General features: G+C 40.1%; 1 protein-coding gene across 1 annotated transcript in view; it reads left to right on the top strand.

The window, feature by feature from the left end:
* LOC104605806 (Small GTP-binding protein) overlaps positions 1-19,705 on the top strand; it is a 91,965-nt gene that overhangs the window by 25,352 nt on the left and 46,908 nt on the right. The window contains exon 6 of the mRNA XM_010270707.3: positions 18,200-18,262. Coding sequence (XP_010269009.1) covers positions 18,200-18,262 — 63 coding nt within the window. The remainder of the gene's footprint in view (positions 1-18,199; positions 18,263-19,705) is intronic.

The following is a 19,705-nucleotide window of genomic DNA, read 5'->3' as shown; positions in this document are numbered from 1 at the left end:
AAATTCTTATAGGACCACTTCAATACGAAAGATCTGGGGAATCTAAAGTATTTCCTAGGGATTGAGGTGGCGAGGTCAAAACAAGGGATCAACCTATGTCAGAGAAAATATGTTCTTGATCTACTTGAAGAAACAGGGTTGTTAGGTTCTAAACCAGCAGAGATTCCTATGGAACTCAATGCCAAGTTAAGTGTGGACGCCGGTGAAGAGTTTGATGATCCTGGAAGATACAGAAGGTTGATGGGAAAGTTGAACTATCTGACCATTACCCGACTAGATATATCATTTGCTGTGAGTGTGGTGAGTCAGTTTATGCAACATCCCCGGGTTCCTCACTGGGAAGCTGTTCTGAGAATTGTTAGGTACCTAAAGGGTGCTCCAGGTCGTGGTTTGTTATACCAAAAGGGGGGAACTTTTGAGATAGTAGGATACACAGATGCTGACTGGGCTGGCTCTATATCAGACAGGAGGTCAACCACAGGGTATTGTACCTTCCTGGGTGGCAATCTTGTAACTTGGAAGAGCAAGAAGCAAACAGTGGTGGCAAGTAGTGTAGAAGTAGAGTACAGGGCTATGGCCCATACCACATGTGAACTAGTATGGTTGAAGAACTTACTACAGGAGATGGGGTTCTCAATTGACAAACCCATGAAACTATACTGTGATAACCAAGCTGCTGTTCACATCTCATCCAATCCCGTCTTCCATGGAAGAACTAAACATATTGAGGTGGATTGTCACTTTGTGAGAGAGAAAGTGATAAGTGGAGTAATTACTACATCTCATGTAAGCTCAGGAAATCAGTGGGCAGATCTCTTCACAAAGGGATTGTCTCGGGGAAGAATAAACTACATTTGTAACAAGCTGGGACTATATGATATATACTCTCCAGCTTGAGGGGGAGTGTTAGAGTGCTCGAGTCAGGGGTATTTTGGCCATTCTGGTTTATCTTCTTGGAAGTGAAAGGTCTACTGTATCTGAGTTTAAGTTATGTGTCCCATCTTATATGAGGGACAAAACTGTCTTTCTTGTAACTCCAAGTTTTATGAATAAAATCCAAGTGGGTCGGCTAGGAGAGAGAATTGATTCACATTCTCTTCTAGTCTGGCCGAATATTCTTCTCCTTCTTTCTCTTTTCTTTCTTCTTCCTTCTTCTCTACTTTGACCTAGAATCAACTCGGGTTTATTCACATTGGGAAATCTTGAAAGATGAATTAATGGATGTATTTGTGGAGTTCTATCAAGAAGGGAAGTTATCGCCTAGAGCAAATGCAACTTTTATTGCTTTAGTGCCAAAAAAGGAGGCCAAAACCCCTAAGGATTATAGACTGATAAGCCTTGTGGGTAGCTTGTATAAAATCATTACTAAAGTCCTTGTTGGTAGGTTGAAGACTGTATTGCCCTATGTTATCTCTTAGAACCAAGGCGCTTTTGCAAAAGGGAGACAGATTGTGGATCAAATTTTAGTGGCAAATGAGTTGTGACAGATAAGAGAAAACAAGGTGGCAAAGGTTTGATTTGTAAATTGGACCTAGAAAAAGCTTATGATATGGTGGATTGGTCATTCCTGTTGAATTTAATGGAAAAGATGGGGTTAGGTGAAAGATGGAGGATGTGGATTAAAGAATGTTTTAGCTCAGTGTCGAAGATTAATTAGTTTTATGATGTTTTTTTGAGTAGATGTTTTATGTTAGTTGTTAAATAGGAGGTGGGGACCATAGTAATTATGTGAGTCCAAATTTTATTATGTTTTTTGAGTGTTATATATGCTGTTTTATGTTTTGCCGCCCTATAAGGGCATAGTTGTCTTTGTACCGTTCTATTATTTTAGTATAAATAATAAGTGAAGGGGGCGGCCAGATTATTGCTCTCTTTTCTTTCAACTTCTCTTCTTCTCTTCTTCTCCTTCTCTCTTCCTTCTCTCTTCAAGAAACTACTTTCTTTCATATATTTTTTTTAATTCAGCAGATTTTTACTTGGTATTAGAGCATCGGCTAGGGTTTCTTGAAGCATTCTCATGCAGCCCTAGATCAGCCGACTGCATGAAGTAGTAAAGGGCTGATCAATCTGTTATAGATTGCCCAGTTCTTGGAGTTTTTGGTGGGATCTAGACATCGGGAAGGTGATCTACTGTTCGACATCAAAATCAGGAAGAACTGGAGTACGGGGAAGAGTCCCAGAAAAGTTGGACTCTTTGTTTTTGATATGATCTTGGGCGCCCAGGTATTGTTAGTTTTCTTTTGATTTTCTGAAGAGGGCGGTTTGGTTTCTGAAATTTTCTAGGCCTCCTGGAGTGATCGATTCACTTTTCTCTCTGTTGGGAGGCGTGGGGAGGAGAGAGATTTCCCTCCAGCTAGGGTTTTCTTCTTCCGGAAGGGTTGGTTTCTGTGTGTGTGGTATTAAATTATTTTTTGAAGGTCTCCAATCAATTTTTTTCTTACTGTTGAACTGTTTGAAGTAAAATGGAGAGTTGGAATACCGAGATGAAATCTACCGTACCGTGGGACTAGGTGTTGGAGGTAGTAGTGATATTTTTGGGTCTGGGATCATTACTACAGTAAAACTTGATGGTACAAATTATTTGGAATGGGCACAATCAGCTAAGATGGCTATTGGTACTTGTGGAAAATTAGGGTATCTCACTGGGGAGGAGAAGAAACCTGATATAGACTCTTCCCGATGGGTGCAAGAGAATTACATGGTAATGTCTTGGCTGTGTAATTCTATGTTACCTCATGTTGCAAAAAATTTCCTATGGGCTAATACTGCTAAGGAGATTTGGGATGGAGTGACTGAAACCTACTCTCAGAAGCAAAATGAAGCCAGAGCCTATCAGTTAAGAAATTAGGTGATAAGTATGAAACAGGGAGAAAAACCTCTTGTTGTGTATTTATCCATGCTGAAAACCCTATGGCAGGAAATAGATCACTTAGAAACTATGGTATGGGAAAGTGTAAATGTTGCAACAACTTATTACAAACTGGTAGAGAGGAATAGGGTTTTTGAGTTCTTGGCAGGGCTGAACCCTGAATTTGACATTGCTAGGCAGCAAATTCTTTCTAGGGAGGGTGTGACACTCTCTCAGGCTTTTGCTTTTGTCTCTAGAGAGGAGAGTAGGAGGAATGTAATGCTGAGACAGCCTGGGGTTGACTAGTCGGCTATGGTTGGTACAACAAAACCTAAGCCGAATGGAGACAGGGGGAGTAGTGAGACTAGCAAGGAAGATAAGGAGGACTTGGTGTGTGATTATTGCAAGAAGCCTAAGCGTACTAGGGACACTTGTTGGAAGCTTCATCCAAATCTTATGCCTGCTCGGATAAGAAACAAGAAGGGAAATGCAAATGTAGCCACTACAGGAGACTCTTCAACTTCTCTCTCCCAAACTGATTGGGAATCCATTGTAGTAGCAGCAGTGAGAACAGAATTGGAGAGGTTTGGACAACTTATGAGTAAGAAAGGTTCACCCAGCTCTAGCCTTCCAGATGGACAGTAGAATGCAGGAGCCAACTACACCATTTCCTTTGCACATACAGGTAGTTCATATGCAACTGCAAATCTTGCACCCACTTCAGGTAAGGAGGGACCACCCTGGAATATACACTCAGGAGTAGTTGAGCATATGACTAACGCCCCTACCATTTTCAGTTCCTATCAGTTGTGCTCTGGTAGAGATAGAGTCTCTACAACAGATGGTTCACATATGCCCATTGCTGGGAAGGGGACAGTTAGAGTGACCAATGATATAACTCTGTCTTCTGTTTTACATGTCCTTAGACTTCATACCAACCTACTGTCTGTTAGTTCTTTGACAAAAAATTTGAATTATTCTGTGACCTTTCTTGGTAATTGTGTTTTGCAGGATTTGGAGTCAAAGAAGATGATTGGGAGTGGTCGTGAGGTGAATGGAGTCTACCTTCTGGATGAGATTCCGAGACATCAGGGCCATCATGTTAGCAGCAACAGTAGTAGTGGGTCAGAGTCAGTAAACCAGATTATGCTTTGGCACAATCGCTTGGAACATCTTTTAGTTCTTTGAAATGTCTTTTCCCAAAGTTGTTTGAGTCTGTTCAATTATCTACTTTGGAGTGTGAGTTGTCAGTTAGGAAAGCATTGTAGACAGTTTTTTAAACCAAGTAATAAAAGTACTTTTGCTTTTAATATTGTTCACGCTGATGTATGAGGGCCATATCAAATCCCTTCCATGGGAGGATTCCGTTACTTTCTCTTGTTTGTGGATGATTATACACGATATTCTTAGATATATTTGATGAGATCACGTGATGAGGTTCTTAACTAAGTACCACAATTCCACCAGATGGTTTTCACACAATTTGGAGTGAGAACTAAGGCTTTTAGATCAGATAATGCTAGAGAGTACTTTGAGAAGGACCTAACCACGTATCCCTTATAACAATAGTTCATCAGAGCAGTTGTGCATATACACCACAACAGAATGGAGTTGTTGAGAGGAAAAACAGACACATTGTGGAGGTGGCAAGGAGTCTTATGGTGTGTGCTTTAGTTCCTGTGCAGTTCTGGGGAGATGCAGTTCTTATAGCCATACATGTGATTAACCGTGTTCCTTTACGGACTTTGGGGTTTAAGGTGCCATTTAGCCTTCTTTTTCCAGATGGAGAGATATTTCATCTACCTCTGAGGGTTTTTGGTTGTGTTTCTTTTGTTCACATTCTTGGCCCTCATCGCAAGAAATTGGATCCTAAGGCCAAGAAATGTGTTTTTCTTGGGTATGCTCAGAACCAAAAGGGGTATTGCTGTTATGACCTAGTGTCGGGGAGCAGATTTGTCACTATGGATGTTACCTTTTTTGAATCCACATTCTTCTTCTCGAGTGGTTCTCCTCAGGGGGAGAGTTTTGGGGAGGAGAACTCACAATCTGTTCCTCTGCCTGTTTCTATGGTGCCTCCATCAGTTCAGCCACCACCTGCACCATCAGTTTAGCCAGCACCTGCATCTCCAGTTTCATTACCTGAGCCACTACGGGCAGCCTCGTAACAATATCAACGCCGACAGATGATGGTTGACTCCACACATCCTCGACCCACACCACTCTCTGTCAGTCCTTTTGAAACTCCAAATTCGGCAGATATTGTTCCAGGTATTCCTCTTGAGCTTGTTATGTTTTCTGATGATAATGTTTCTGTCCCTAACACCATTGTTGCAGTTGATCCCACTGACCTTGATCTTCCCATTGCACTTCGTAAGAGGAAGAGAAAGTGTACAACCCACTGCATTTCACACCATCTTTCCTACAATGCCTTGTCACCCTCCTACCTTGCTTTTCTTTCTTCCCTGGATTTTGTGTCTATACCCAGGAATGTTACTGAGGCTCTCTCCAAACCTGAGTGGAAAATAGCCATGATGAGATGGATGCTTTGGTCAAAGACCAAACTTGGGAAATAGTTGATCTCCTCCTAGACAAGGAGACATTCGGATGTCGATGGGTATTCACAGTGAAGTATAAGACCGATGGCAAGATAGAGAGGTACAAGGCAAGGTTGGTAGCAAAATGGTATACTCAGACTTATGGTGTTGATTATCTGGAAACCTTTGCACTAGTAGCTAAGATGAGTTCAGTTCGTATCCTTCTATCTCTAGCAGCCACCTATTCATGGCCCTTGTTCCAGTTTGATGTAAAAAATGCTTCCCTCAATCGTGACTTACAGGAGGAAGTATATATAGACATTCTAGCAGGCTTTTATGAAAATGTTGGTAAAGGAAAGGTGTGCAGACTCAGAAAATCTCTGTATAGACTGAAACAATCACCTAGGGCTTGGTTTGATAGGTTTAGAGGGGCACTCATCCGTTTTGGATACACACAGACACAGTCTGATCACACCCTCTTTGTGAAGAAGAGAGATGCTTTGGTGTCAATTTTGATTGTGTATGTGGATGGTATAGTGGTAACAGGAAATGATCTGGAGGAGATTGATGATCTCAAAAAATCATTGCAACAAGAATTTGAGATCAAAGATCTTGGTGAGCTCAAATACTTCTTAGGGATTGAAGTTGCATGATCCAAGCATGGGATCTTCATTTCATAGAGAAAGTATGTACTTGACCTACTGCGAGAGACTGGGAAGCTGGGGACCAAACCAACAGACACTCCTATTGATCCAAATCATAGAATTAATGGTGTGGATGGTGAATTGGTAAAGGATGTGGGGAGATATCAAAGAATGGTGGGCCGACTGCTGTATTTGTGTATGACACGACCAAATATTTCTTATGTTGTCAGTGTTGTGAGTCAATACATGCATGCACCTCGGGTTCAGCACTGGGAAGCTATTGAGAGAATACTTGCATATTTGAAAAAGCACCCTGGCAGAGGCATTATTTTCTCAAATCATGAGAATCTGAAGCTAGAATCCTATACAGATGTAGACTGGGCAGGATGCTTAGATGACAAGAGGTCTACATCAGGAGTGTGTACTTTTGTAGGTGGAAACTTGATCTCCTGGAAGAGTAAGAAGCAAGCGGTTGTGGCAAGGTCAAGTGCAGAGGCTGAGTATAGATCCATGGCTCATGGTGTCTCAGAACTTCTTTGGGTTAGATCTCTTTTGAGTGAGATTGGGGTGAAAGCAGAGGAACCTATGATGTTATACTGTAACAATCAGGCTGCAATCAATATTGCCCACAATCCAATTCAGCAAGATAGGACAAAACACATTGAAGTTGATAAACACTTTATAAGAGAAAGGGTAACAACCGGAGAAGTTTGTTTGCCTTGTGTCTCTTCAGAGTTGTAGCTGGCTGATGTTCTCACTAAAGGGGTGGCAAGGAATAAGCTTGAACATGATCTACTCAAGTTGGGAATGTGTGACATTTACTCCCAACTTGAGGGGGAGTGTTGAAGATTAATTAGTTTTATGCTGTTTTTCTGAGTAGATGTTTTATGTTAGTTGTTAGATAGGAGGTGGGGACCACAACGGTTATGTGAGTCCAAATTTTATTTTGTTTCTGAGTGTTATATATGCTGTTTTATGTTTTGCCGCCCTATAAGGGCATAGTTGTCTTTGTACTGATCTATTATTTTAGTATAAATAATAAGTGAAGGGGGTGGCCAGATTATTGCTCTCTTTTCAACTTCTCTTCTTCTCTTCTTCTCCTTCTCTCTTCCTTGTCTCTTCAAGAAACTACTTTCTTATTTTTTAATTCAGTAGATTCCTACTGGAACAACAGACTTAGAAATAGAAGGAGATTCACTATTGGTCATTTCTTGGGCCAAAAACATCACATCAGTACCTTGGAAGCTCAAATTTATCTTCAGAGAAATTGACACACTTGCGAGGAAGTTCAACTCTCAGTTTGGTTGGGTCAAACAGGATGCAAATGGGATGGCGGATACCCTCGCAAAACAAGGGGCAAATAGATCTTCATTGTACTGGGCAGAATTGTAACTAATTGCTGGAGATTGCAGTTTAGATGTCCCTCTGAAATCTTTATCTATTGTAACTGAATTTCTCTGTTTTTAATGATTTTTTTTTTCTGATAAAAAAAAAAAAGAAATCCTCTGTATAGTTGGGATAAGACTTTGTTGTGTTATTGCATTAGAAGTGTCCTTCAGATAATCTTGGATGGTAAATTCCCTTTGTTAATCAAATAAGTATGTGACCATTGTCTTCCCCAAAATGAACAACCAATTCCATAGGCCTTATAAGAGGTAAGCTGTGGACTGATTTCTCAGTCATTGAAGTTTTCTCTAGTCTCTGGATTAGATGATGTCTTCTGCTTCTCCTTGCATATAAATTTACCACTAAGTTACTCCATACCCTTGGGTGCTATAAACCTCAGGAAAAGAAACCCTAAAATAAATTTCTTCACATAAAACATCCTTCAAAACCTTATCCTTGAATAAGGATCCTTGATTGAAAACATTCTGAATGACTTTAATGAAAAAGCTGTTTGGAACTTTTCTACTAATTGATGCTATTGTTGTTAGCTCAGAAAGATAATCTCCTTGGGCTGGTCTGATCTTCCTACCAAGATCGTGACGTTCCTTATGCAAGATTTGTAAAGAATGAAAATTGTCTTTCCACTCTGTAGAGAACACTGATGTGGGCCCCACTGCAGTGGTCCCCACTGTGTTTGTAGGACAGCAGTGTAGTTATTTGTTTCAGTTATAGCAGTGTCAGTTTGTTAATTCAATTGTTATTTATTTCAGCTTTTATTTACTTTATTTATTATGTAAGTACTAAGGGCAGATGTGTCCTTTCCATTATGTACTAAACATAACCTATAAATATTAAGAGAGTGGCGGCGGCAGATTTGTTTTAGAATCTGTCCCTCCTTTCAACAACTTGTGTTCTCCTGTTTCTCTTCTATTCTCTCTCATTTCTCTCACTTTTCTTCTGTTTTGAAAACCTAAAACCTATTAGGATTCAAGACTGATTACAGTCTTGATCTTCTACTTGGTATCAGAGCCTATCTAGGGCTTCTCATGTGTGTCTAGTCCAGCCGACCACATGAGGACTAGCTAGGGCTGGAAGTTTTGAAGAAGTTTTCAGTGGCTGAATCTTGGAGATTACTAGAAGAGGTTCGCAGCAGTTGAAGACTTGCCGCGGCTTGCAGAGAGTTGGTAATCAGGAAGAGGCAGCGAAGGTTAGGGTTCAGGTAACCCTAGAAGACAGTAAACCGAAGTACATAAGTAAGTTTTTTTTTACTGAGTTTCAGAGACTGCAATCAGTCAAGATAGGTTGGACCTATCTAGAAAGAGGGGCCGAACTGTGTTCAAGTTTGTTTCAGAAAATAGCATCTCAGATTGATAGGCTATCTTGCAGCAGTGGGCCCCACAGTAGTGATTTCAGAAAATAGCATCTCAGATTGATAGGCTGCCTGGTACTGTGCATGCCGATTGATTTCAGATCAGATTTGAGTTGATTTCTTGCATATACTATGATAGGCGATTGATTTCAGATCAGATTTGGGTTGGTTTCAGATCAGATCAGATCAGATTTCAGATCAGATTAGATTTGTGTTGGTTTCGGATCAGATTCCAGACTTGCTTGTTTGACTCTGTTTTCTGGTATAGTGGCTCTAACAGTTTGTAGCCACTGAATCTTGATCAAAGATGGAGTTTAAGGGTTAGGGAGAAAGTAGTTTTGGAAACCACAGTTATGGTAGTGTATCTGAAACCGGGTTTCAGATTACAACTATGAGATTTGATGGGTCAAATTATTTGGAGTGGGCTCAATCAGCCATGATGGCTATTGGAGGAAGGGGAAAATTGGGTTACCTCTTGGGAGATGTGAAAGAACCTTCCAAGGAGGACCCAACATACACCAAGTGGGTTCAAGAGAATTATTTGGTTATGGCATGGCTGTGTAATTCTATGCAGCCACATATCAGCCGGAATTACTTGTGGGCAAAGACAGCCAAAGAGATATGGGATGTTGTGAAAGAAACCTATTCCCAACCCCTTAATGTTGCCAGAGCCTATGAACTGAAGTGTGAGGTGAACAACCTTAAACAAGGAGAGAAGCCAGTTTCTGTCTACTTCTCTACCTTGAAATCCTTGTGGCATGAGATTGACCATCTAGAGATCCTTGAGTGGGAGAGTCCCAAAGATGCACAGACTCATAGAAAGCAAGTCGAGACGAATAGGGTGTTTGAGTTTCTGGCTGGTTTGAATTCAGAATATGAGATTGTGCGACAACAGATATTGACAAGAGATAGTGTGACCCTTTCTCAAGCATACTCCCTGGTGCATAGTGAAGAGACCAGAAGGAAAGTCATGATGCAGCCTCAGCCCTCTTTCCCAGCCTTGACAGCTATTAAACCTAAGCCAGGGGGTGAACATTGCAAGAAACCCAAGCACACAAAAGATACTTGTTGGAATCGGCTCCTAATCCAATTCGGAGTAGTTTATTCAAATCATATTTGGATAAGACTTCTCTTTAGGTGATAGGGATAAACCCTTATCTTATCTGCAGATTAGATTAGCTTTCTCCTAATCTCATTAGGAGGTTTCTAAATCTGAATCACATTCAGATCTAGACTCTCTGAGTGGATAGGGTCAAGACCCCATCCTATCTGCTAATCCATCTCAGAATTCACCCATTTAATTAACTAAATGAATAGCCCAGTTCGAAATGGGCTTTAGGCCCATTAAGCTTATGTGCTCACTTAACCTTCCTAACTGCTGCCCAGTTGGGCTTCCTTGTATGGCGTGGGACCCAAGCATTGATCTACACATCAGCCACATGGGTTCGGCCCAGCCTTTGTTACAAGGCCTGGCCGAATACACTGTTAAAGACAGTGCACCCCCTGAAACCCATCGAATGGGCTCTATGGGCCCAACACTTACCCTAAGTGGTCCCTGGGCCAAGCCACCTTGTAACACCCAGGGACTGTGGGCAGATGCAAGATTAGCCCATCAGGTATTATCCTCAATGGTCTTACACTTAACCTCTCAGCCCATAGTGATCATACACTGCCCGACAAGAGAGGACCTCTCCCTCGGCTGCAAGGAACAGTGTTGCACTCTCCACTTAAATGGATCCCGGGAATTAAAACCTTCTTGCAAACATTTTAGAAACCATAATATATATACTTTTATATCTCATATAAAATATACTTTGCAAAACAAATCTCAACGGTTGAAATCGGCTGCCAGCAGTCTTGGTTTCCATCAGTGAGAGTGCATCCCCGATCATTACCTTTGTCTGACAAAGGGGCTGATCCTGTCACTATGATCACTCACTCAGATGAATTCCCGGACAGTCCCAACATACCCAGGTTTTGACCCCCGCTAAGGATCTCATTGATTGGTACATCAAAGACAGCCCGATCCGACACCTAGTGCAGTATCATAATCGAGTGTAGGGGTCGGGTGTAACTTTCCAATTTTGCCCATCAATCTCCAAGGTCCAGGGCAATACTGGAAATCTGGTCCAGTTCATAGATTCAATTAATCCTACACTATATGTGCCTAGGGTCTCACCCTGGCAGCTGAGACAGGCCACCCCAATCGTCTTGGTGGCACCACAGTGTCAGCCTTGTCAGGATAGGTCTCCCCAGACCGACCCACTGGCTGTGAACATTCTAAACTAACACGAGTCTCATTAAGTGTCCAGTTTAAGGGTATTACACAGAAACATACCAAGGGAACATGAATCAAATATGCACTTTTATTCATTTACAATAAACTCATAAAGTACATCATTCTGATTGAAGCTAAGGGCATACAAAACTGTCTAACAGTTGCTTGATCCAAGCAGGGGATTTTTATCTCTCCGAGAAAATATGTTCTAGATCTGTTGGCAGAAACTAGAAAGTTGGGTGTTAAGCCGGTTGATACACCCATCGAACAAAATCACAAGATTAGTGCAAAGGGTGGGGAGCCTCTTGAAGACAAAGTTATGTTCCAACGGTTGGTTGGAAAGCTTCTATATCTTTGCCTCACTCGGCCGAATATCAGCTATGCAGTTAGTGTTGTTAGCCAGTACATGCACTCCCCTGGAACTTCTCATCTTCTTGCGGCAGAGAGAATATTAGCATACTTGAAGAGATGCCCGGGTAGAGGTATATTGCTCAAGAACAATAATCACATGAGGGTGGAAGTCTATACAGATGCCGATTGGGCTGAAAGTGTTGATGACAGAAGGTCTACCTCTGGATATTGTGCCCTGGTGGGAGGTAACCTTGTCTCTTGGAGGAGTAAGAAGCAGAGTGTTGTTTCTCGCTCCAGTGCTAAAGCGGAATACAGGTCAATGGCTAATGGAGTGGCTGGAATCTTATGGCTGAGGTCACTACTTGAAGAGTTGGGTATTGACTATGAAAAGCCCTTAATGCTGTATTGTGATAATTAGGCAGCTATTAATATAGCCCACAACCTAGTGCAGCATGACTGAACTAAACATATCGAAGTTGATCGACATTTTGTGCGAGAAAGGGTCACATCACAAGAAGTGTGTCTTCTGTACATCACATCTAATATGCAGCTCGCGGATATCCTCACCATGGCTGTACTAAGGAAGAAGTTAGAGACAGACCTATCCAAGTTGGGAATGATAGATATCTACTCCCAACTTGAGGGGGAGTGTAGAGAACACTGATGTGGGCCCCACTGCAGTGGTCCCCACTGTGTTCGTAGGACAGCAGTGTAGTTATTTGTTTCAGTTATAGCAGTGTCAGTTTGAGTCAGTTTGTTAATTCAGTTGTTATTTATTTCAGCTTTTATTTACTTTATTTATTATGTAAGTACTAAGGGCAGATGTGTCCTTTCCATTATGTACTAGACATAACCTATAAATATTAAGAGAGTGGCGGCGGCAGATTTGTTTTAGAATCTGTCCCTCCTTTCAACAACTTGTGTTCTCTTGTTTCTCTTCTATTCTCTCTCCTTTCTCTCACGTTTCTTCTGTTTTGCAAACCTAAAACCTATTAGGATTCAAGACTGATTACAGTCTTGATCTTCTACTCACTCATTTTTGGTAATTGGGTTTCATTTCATATTTGATAAAATATCCACCATTCCAGAGGAGATCCCACTGTAATTTTTCAATCTTAATGGAAATGCTAATAAGCATAGAGAAATGGGGAACGATGCAGAGAATAGGTTTATAAAACTCATTTTTGATGGGGGTAGCATGGGAAATCCGGGGCCTTCAGGTATAAGAGGAGTTTTCAGAAATAAGGAAGGTCATGTTTTGTCCATGTATTCAGCACCAGTTGGCATGGGTAATTCTCTTAGGGAGAAGATCTTGGCTGTCTTCGTGGGTGTGCAAAGGGCTAGAATGATGAACTGGAAACACATAGTTATTGAAGGAGGTTCAAGACTGGTGATTATATGGTTGCAAAAAGACTGGACTGCTCTTTGGTTGTACACTTGACAGAAATGAAATAAAGAATTTCGGATGGTTAGTTAGATACATGGAAGTGAGAATTCAGTGGATACAAAGAGCTGCAAACAGCACTGCTGATGCATTAGCAAAACAAGGGTGGGAAGATATCAATTTTTGGTCTCTTTTTGTAATCTTGTATTTTTAAGGGCTAAAATGCAGGAGATGAAAATCTTTTTATTTCCCTAACAGGTGGGTGCAATATTATACATTTCTGTTTAAATTAATAAAATGGTTTAGTTATTGATAAAAAATGCCATGATGCAAGTAGAGAAGATCGGGGACTAGCAAAGAATACTTTAATGGGAGTGACTTAGAACCTCTATAAAGATATATTCACTTCTCCATTAAGTAAGCCTATTCTCCATCCACATTATGAACCAACATGAAATTTTCCATTTGAGTTGATACAAAGCAGGTCTTTGACGCCAGTGGTAGATATGAAAAAGGCAAAATTCTATAATCCTAGCAAATTGCAATTTCCCTAGTGTTTAACTCCTTATAACTGTTTTTTTTGCAAATATTAAAATAAAGGCCTAAAATTGCATAAGAACATCTGAGGGTCTTCTATTTCCTCTGTAAGGGTCTCTGTTTCAGTAGACCAAGGGGTTTGATGATTACTTCTGTTATGGTAATTGATAAAGTTCAGATCTGTATACCTGTTGGTTTCAGATTAATCAGAGAAGAAAGGATAAAGAAGAGAGAAAGATAAAAGAGAGGGAAGAAAGATGAAGGGTGAAGAGAGAAATCTGGTTCGAACGAGAGAGAAAAATCTTGTCTCTCCATTCGGCCAGGATGTATTAAGCTTTCTATTTTATAGAACAAAATGACTCTTGTGCCCCTACTTAAGTATGGGACACATCATCTAACTCAGTATTACACCTCATATTAAACATAAACAAAAAGACTATTCTACCCCTATATAATCGACACTACACTCCCCTTCAAGCTGGAGAGTATATATCATATAACATATGTAGTCTACTCTCGCCCGATTCAACCCTTTGGTGAACAGATCTGCCCATTGGCTTCCTGTGTTAATATATGCTGTACTTATTACTCCACTAAGAACATTCTCTCTCACAAAGTGACAATCAACTTCTATATGTTTTGTTCTCTCATGAAAGAATGGATTGGAAGAAATGTGGACAGCAGCTTGGTTGTCACAATAAAGCTTCATCGGTGTGTCAATTGTGTACCCCATTTCCTGTAGAAGGTTTCTCAACCACACCAGTTCACAAGTTGTATGTGCCATGTCTTTGTATTCAGCTTCTATATTGCTTCTTGCCACCATTGTTTGTTTCTTACTCTTCCATGTCACCAAGTTACCCCCAAGAAAGGTACAATAACTTGTAGTCTACCTCCTATCAGATATAGAACCAGCCTAATCAGCACCGGTGTATCATTCTATTTCAAGTTTTCCTCCACTCCTGTATAGCAAACCACGACTAGGAGCTCCTTTCAAGTACCTTACAATCCTTAGAACTGCATCCCAATGAGGGACCCAAGGATTCTGCATAAACTGACTCACCACACCAACAACAAATGAAATATCTGGCCGAGTGATAGTTAGGTAGTTTAGCTTACCCACTAACCTTCTGTACCTTATTGGATCTTTAAACTCCTCACCCGTATCACTACTCAACTTAACATTCAATTCCATGGGTGTTTCAGTTGGTTTGGCACCCAACAACCTTGTCTCCTCTAGTAGATCAAGGACATACTTCCTCTGGCACAAGTTAATACCATGTTTGGACCTTGCTACCTCTATCCCTAAGAAAAATTTTAGTTTGCCAAGATCTTTTGTTTGGAAGTGATCATGCAAAAAGGTCTTCAACCTATCAATCCCAAACCTATCATTGCCAATAATAACAATATCATCCACATATACCATCAACAAAATCTTTCCAACATTAGAATCATAACTAAATATTGAATGATTGACTTGACACTATTTCATGTCAAACTTTTTCACTAGTTCAATGAATCTTCCAAACTATGCACGAGGGGACTGTTTAAGTCCATAAATAGCTTTCTTGAGCTTACACACTTTACCATCCTCCCCTTAAGCAACAAACCCGGGTGGTTGCTCCATATACACCTCCTCAAGAAGATCACCATGCAAGAAAGAATTCTTGATATCAAGCTGAAACAAGGGCCAATCATGCATAGCAGCTAGGGAGATAAAAACACGAACGAAACCAATCTTGGCTATAGGAGAGAAGGTCTTTGTGTAGTCAATACCATATAACTATGAATAACCCTTGGCAACCAACCGAGCTTTCAATCTCTCAACACTACCATTAGGCAAATACTTGACCTTGTATACCCACTTACATCCTATAACATGCTTACCAGGGGGAAGAGTGGTGAGATCCCACTTATGATTATGAGCCAAAGCAGAGAGGTCTTCTTCCATTGCCTGATGCCACCCCAAAGAGATAAGGGCTTCCTGGACATCCTTAGGAATAGAAAGAGAAGATAACAACGAAACAAACTGTCAATGGGAAGGAGAGAAGTGAGAAACGGAAACATAATTGGAGATAGGATGAAGGGTACAACTACGTTTACCTTTCCGTAGGGCAATGGGAAGGTTAAGGTCAGACACAGGGTGTGATGGTGTTGTGGAAACTACTGCTGGATCTGTCGATGGTAAAGAAGTTGGAGGGGCTGGTGCATGTCGATGCGTATACACTTGCTGGATAGGTGGCCATGCAGGAGGAAGTGGCATCGGAGGCGAAAACTTAGTTGTAGCTGGAACAAGAGGAATGGGGTCCGGAATAGGAACTGGAAGCGGAAGGAAAGTGGAAGGAGAAGAGACATCCGATCCAGAAAAGAGGGGAATCGACTCAAAGAAGGTAACATCAGGACACACAAAACAATGTTGAGAATTGGGACTGTAACACTTGTACCCTTTTTGGGTCCTAGAGTAGCCAAGAAAGACGCACTTCGTAGATCGTGCATCCAATTTGGCTAGTCCAGGGCCAAGGTTATGAACAAAGAACACACACCCAAAAACCCGAGGGGCAAGAGGAAAAGGAGACAATGTAGGAAACAAAAGAGAGAAGGGAGACTTACCATCAAGGATGGACATGGGCATTCGATTAATAAGAAAGGAAGATGTAAGCACATCACTCCAGAACTGTTTGGGTACATTCATATGGTGCAACAGGGACCAAGCGGTTTCTAAGGGAAGGTAGTTTTTCCGTTCAGCTACCCCATTTTGTTGAGGGGTGTAAGAGCAAGAGGTTTGATGAATAATACCATGTTTTTCTAAATATTGCTGAAAGGGTGTATAAAAATATTCTCGGCCATTATCTGAACGTAGGCTCTTAATATGAACATCAAATTGAGTGCGGATTTCAGCATGAAACTTTTGGAAAATAGAAAATAATTCACTTCTTTCTTTTATAAGATAAAGCTATGTTATCCTTGAATAGTCATCAACAAAAATAACAAAGTACTTGTATCCATTGTGTGACACTATTTTATTTGGAAATAGTTAGGGGGCCTACCAAATTAGATTCATTACTGTCGCATAGAGAACTATCAAATTTTAGTTTTTTTTTTCCCATATTGAAAATAGACAAGGGCCCATTACAGGTTCTTTAGGAAACCATTAATTTGGAATTTTACATTGGGAATTGGTAGTAAGGTCCATGGAAATAGATCCATCAAAGTTAATTAGGCCCCACAAATGGACCCACTGCATCAATAGCAGGCAAAGGGGAGGCCCCTCCAAAACAAATCTTTATAACAATTTAATAATGAGACTATTTAAATTAAATCTGCATTCAGGCAGATGCCAAATCAGATCTAACATGAAACCCTATTTAAATCAGTTATATTTCACCAAAGTTATAACTATTAAGGAAGGGGTTGGACTCACTGGATTGGTCCTATCACAGTTTTCATATCAATAATCTTGGATCCTTAGGCGGAATACAGAATACTGAACTATTAATTGGGCCTTCTAAAAGGATACACTGTATTAAGGAAGTAAGGGAAGGCCCCCCACCAAATCAATTCTGCATTTTGATTTTAACAATGAGACTTTAAATGGATTCACTGAATGGAGGAAATAAATATTGCATCTGATGCAATAAAAAAATTTACTCTCTGCTACAATGTTGGAAGATGATGTATAATGTTATCAATCAATTAAAGCCTAGGTTGCTTGAATAAACCAAAGGGATGCCTCCTATGAGGCACTGATCCAAGTATGCTAAAATCAATGTTTTAAAAACCAAATCTGACTGGCTGGTTTAATCTGGTTGGACTGGAATATAACCAATTTGGTTCAATTTAGGGGCATGTTCTGTACAATGGTGTCAACCAGGTGTTGTGAGTTTTGGACTTTTGGGCCTCACAGTGATGTGTTTGAAATTGTTCTTTTTTTTTTTTTTTTAACTCACCACATCCTTGGTGCTGTTTTGTACTATGTTGGCGTGGTGTGTTCCAAATATTGGGACTTGAAATGTACTGACCCACAGGTGAAATGTACCTATTCAGCTATATGAAGGAAATAAGGTGTGATGTGTTCTGGATCACGAGAAATGACCATGTTCAAAATGTCACAACATTTTGTATTCTAGAACCATGAATTGCTGGTTCCAGAACATGCCATACTCTAAAAGAATGTTTGTTCGGTGTGGCTTGTTTTGGAACCAGTTGGAACATGAACTCACCATGGTACTGAACACCCCCTTAAAGTTTCCAGTTTTGGCAGTTATGAGGTTGATTCAACTAGTTAAACCAGGAGACTAGAACTGGCCCACTTTCTGCATTGTTGTTCTGCTTGGTTTTCAAAACATTGGTCAAGAGTTCATAGAGGAACCTAAAGATAAAACTTTGCATTTAATAATAGAATAACTTGCTTTCTGCACCCATACATTAATAAAAGCTTTTTGATTATCCATAAAAAAATGTTCTATATATAAGGAAAAAAAAACTAATTACTTGCACCTGGTAAATCAGACACAACCATTTATCCAAGGTAGCCCTCTTGAGAAATTTGTAATAACTCGCCCTAATCATGACTAAATTTTGTAATCTTGGACTTGGATTTGTAGTGACTCTGGAATCAGACCAATTTTATCCTTTTCCTTTTCTAAGTTACAACAATCAAAAGTATGTAGTATTCTTTACTACAGGAATATAATGGGATGAATACAAGTCCTTGGGGAATCAATGGAATTGATAAATATTTTGTAGATGTGCACTTATGTCAAACAAGTTTATTATGAAGTAGCAAAAACTCCATTCTCAAGTAAATAAAATTAAAATATTCAATGGTTAAAGTTGTGCTAAGTCAAAACAAATTTTCTCTTCCATTACAGGTTTTGAACAAAATAGATCTCCCAGGTGCTGAACCAAATCGTGTCACACAAGAAATTGAAGAGGTTAGTATTTGAAAATGATCCTATTTGCGTTGTATAGCTTATCCAATGCCTGTTTTTTTCTTACTTCTCAAGTACTAATGACCATGGATCATGGAAAGCTAATGCATGTAGTTCAAGAGTTCTCTTTGGAAGATTTGGCTTTGGTACCTAGGGTAAGCATCAATCTGGGCCCTATAGGGCCAACATTGGCCTAGCCCTGTCCAACCCTAGTTCAGATTGCAAGGCTCCATGGAAGATTTGTGGCAACTCTGTACCAACAAATACTGATTGGATGACAACTTAAAAGAACTCCACTGCCTTCTTTTGTTTTATGCAAATAAAGCTTTAAAATGACTGTGGTTTATTAGGTTGATTAGTCATTAATCAACTAGCCAACTTAGTCAATGCATAGTTGTCCTAGGCAACTGAATCATGAGTATTGACCAAACTTGTTAGTGATGCAGTAGGTTTGGCCCCACTAGCTAGTCAACAGACTAGTTGACACTTTGATAACACTGATACACACGCACACATGCACACACTTTTCACAGTACAATGAAGCACACCTTGAGCTATGATTTATGACTTGTCCAATATAAGTGTTGTAATATTACATCCTGATATAGGTGCAACATTACAGCATTAATATTGTAAAAACATGGGGTACAACATCACAATGTTTCTGTTTCACTTATAAAATACTAGTAATGCAAGACGTATTTTTGAACTACTACTGTATACAGGGTGTAAGTGTAACATTACATCATTGTTTGCAGACAAGGGATGCAACATTAACAGCCTAGATGTACACCATTTATAGACCTATAGTGGTTTTGTTATAATGGTACAGCTAAACATGTTTTTGCACTGCAGATGTTTAATCACAAATTCTATATAGAAACAAGTTATGTGGTACCGATACCATGAAACCACTCTAGGCTGTGAATGTTGCACTGCGCTTGCAAATAGTGATGGTGTAATATTGCACCCTGTGCATGGTAATCTTGGGGCGCAGCAGTATAACCCCAAATGTGCACTCTTTACAGCCCTATGTGGTACTGGAACTGTCAAGTGTATTTCTATAATATAAAACTCCTCATTTGTAATATGCTATGTAGTATAAATTCATATCGTATTATATAATATATAAATATTAGACAGGTTCAGGTGAACCTGAATTCAATCCAAACTCAACTTTGGCCGTAGTTTTCAGCCTTGGATAGGGGTGTCAATGGACCTGTTTTGGATTGGACCCTGTCCAAACCAAAATCAATTTAGATGGACCAACAAGACATATTGAATTGGACCAGTCCAAACTTAATAGTCCAAAGTGTTTATTGGATTGGATTGGATTGGACCTGGTCCATCCATTCATAAATTTGTATCGGATTGGGTTGGATTGAGCTAATATATGATCCATTAACAGAAGATAAGAATATAGGTGTCAATGGACCTGGTTTGAGT

The sequence above is a fragment of the Nelumbo nucifera genome, chromosome 1, assembly GCF_055504915.1.
Source record: "Nelumbo nucifera cultivar China Antique chromosome 1, China Antique-T2T, whole genome shotgun sequence".
NCBI lineage: Eukaryota > Viridiplantae > Streptophyta > Magnoliopsida > Proteales > Nelumbonaceae > Nelumbo > Nelumbo nucifera.
This window is presented reverse-complemented; position numbering and strand designations above follow the sequence as displayed.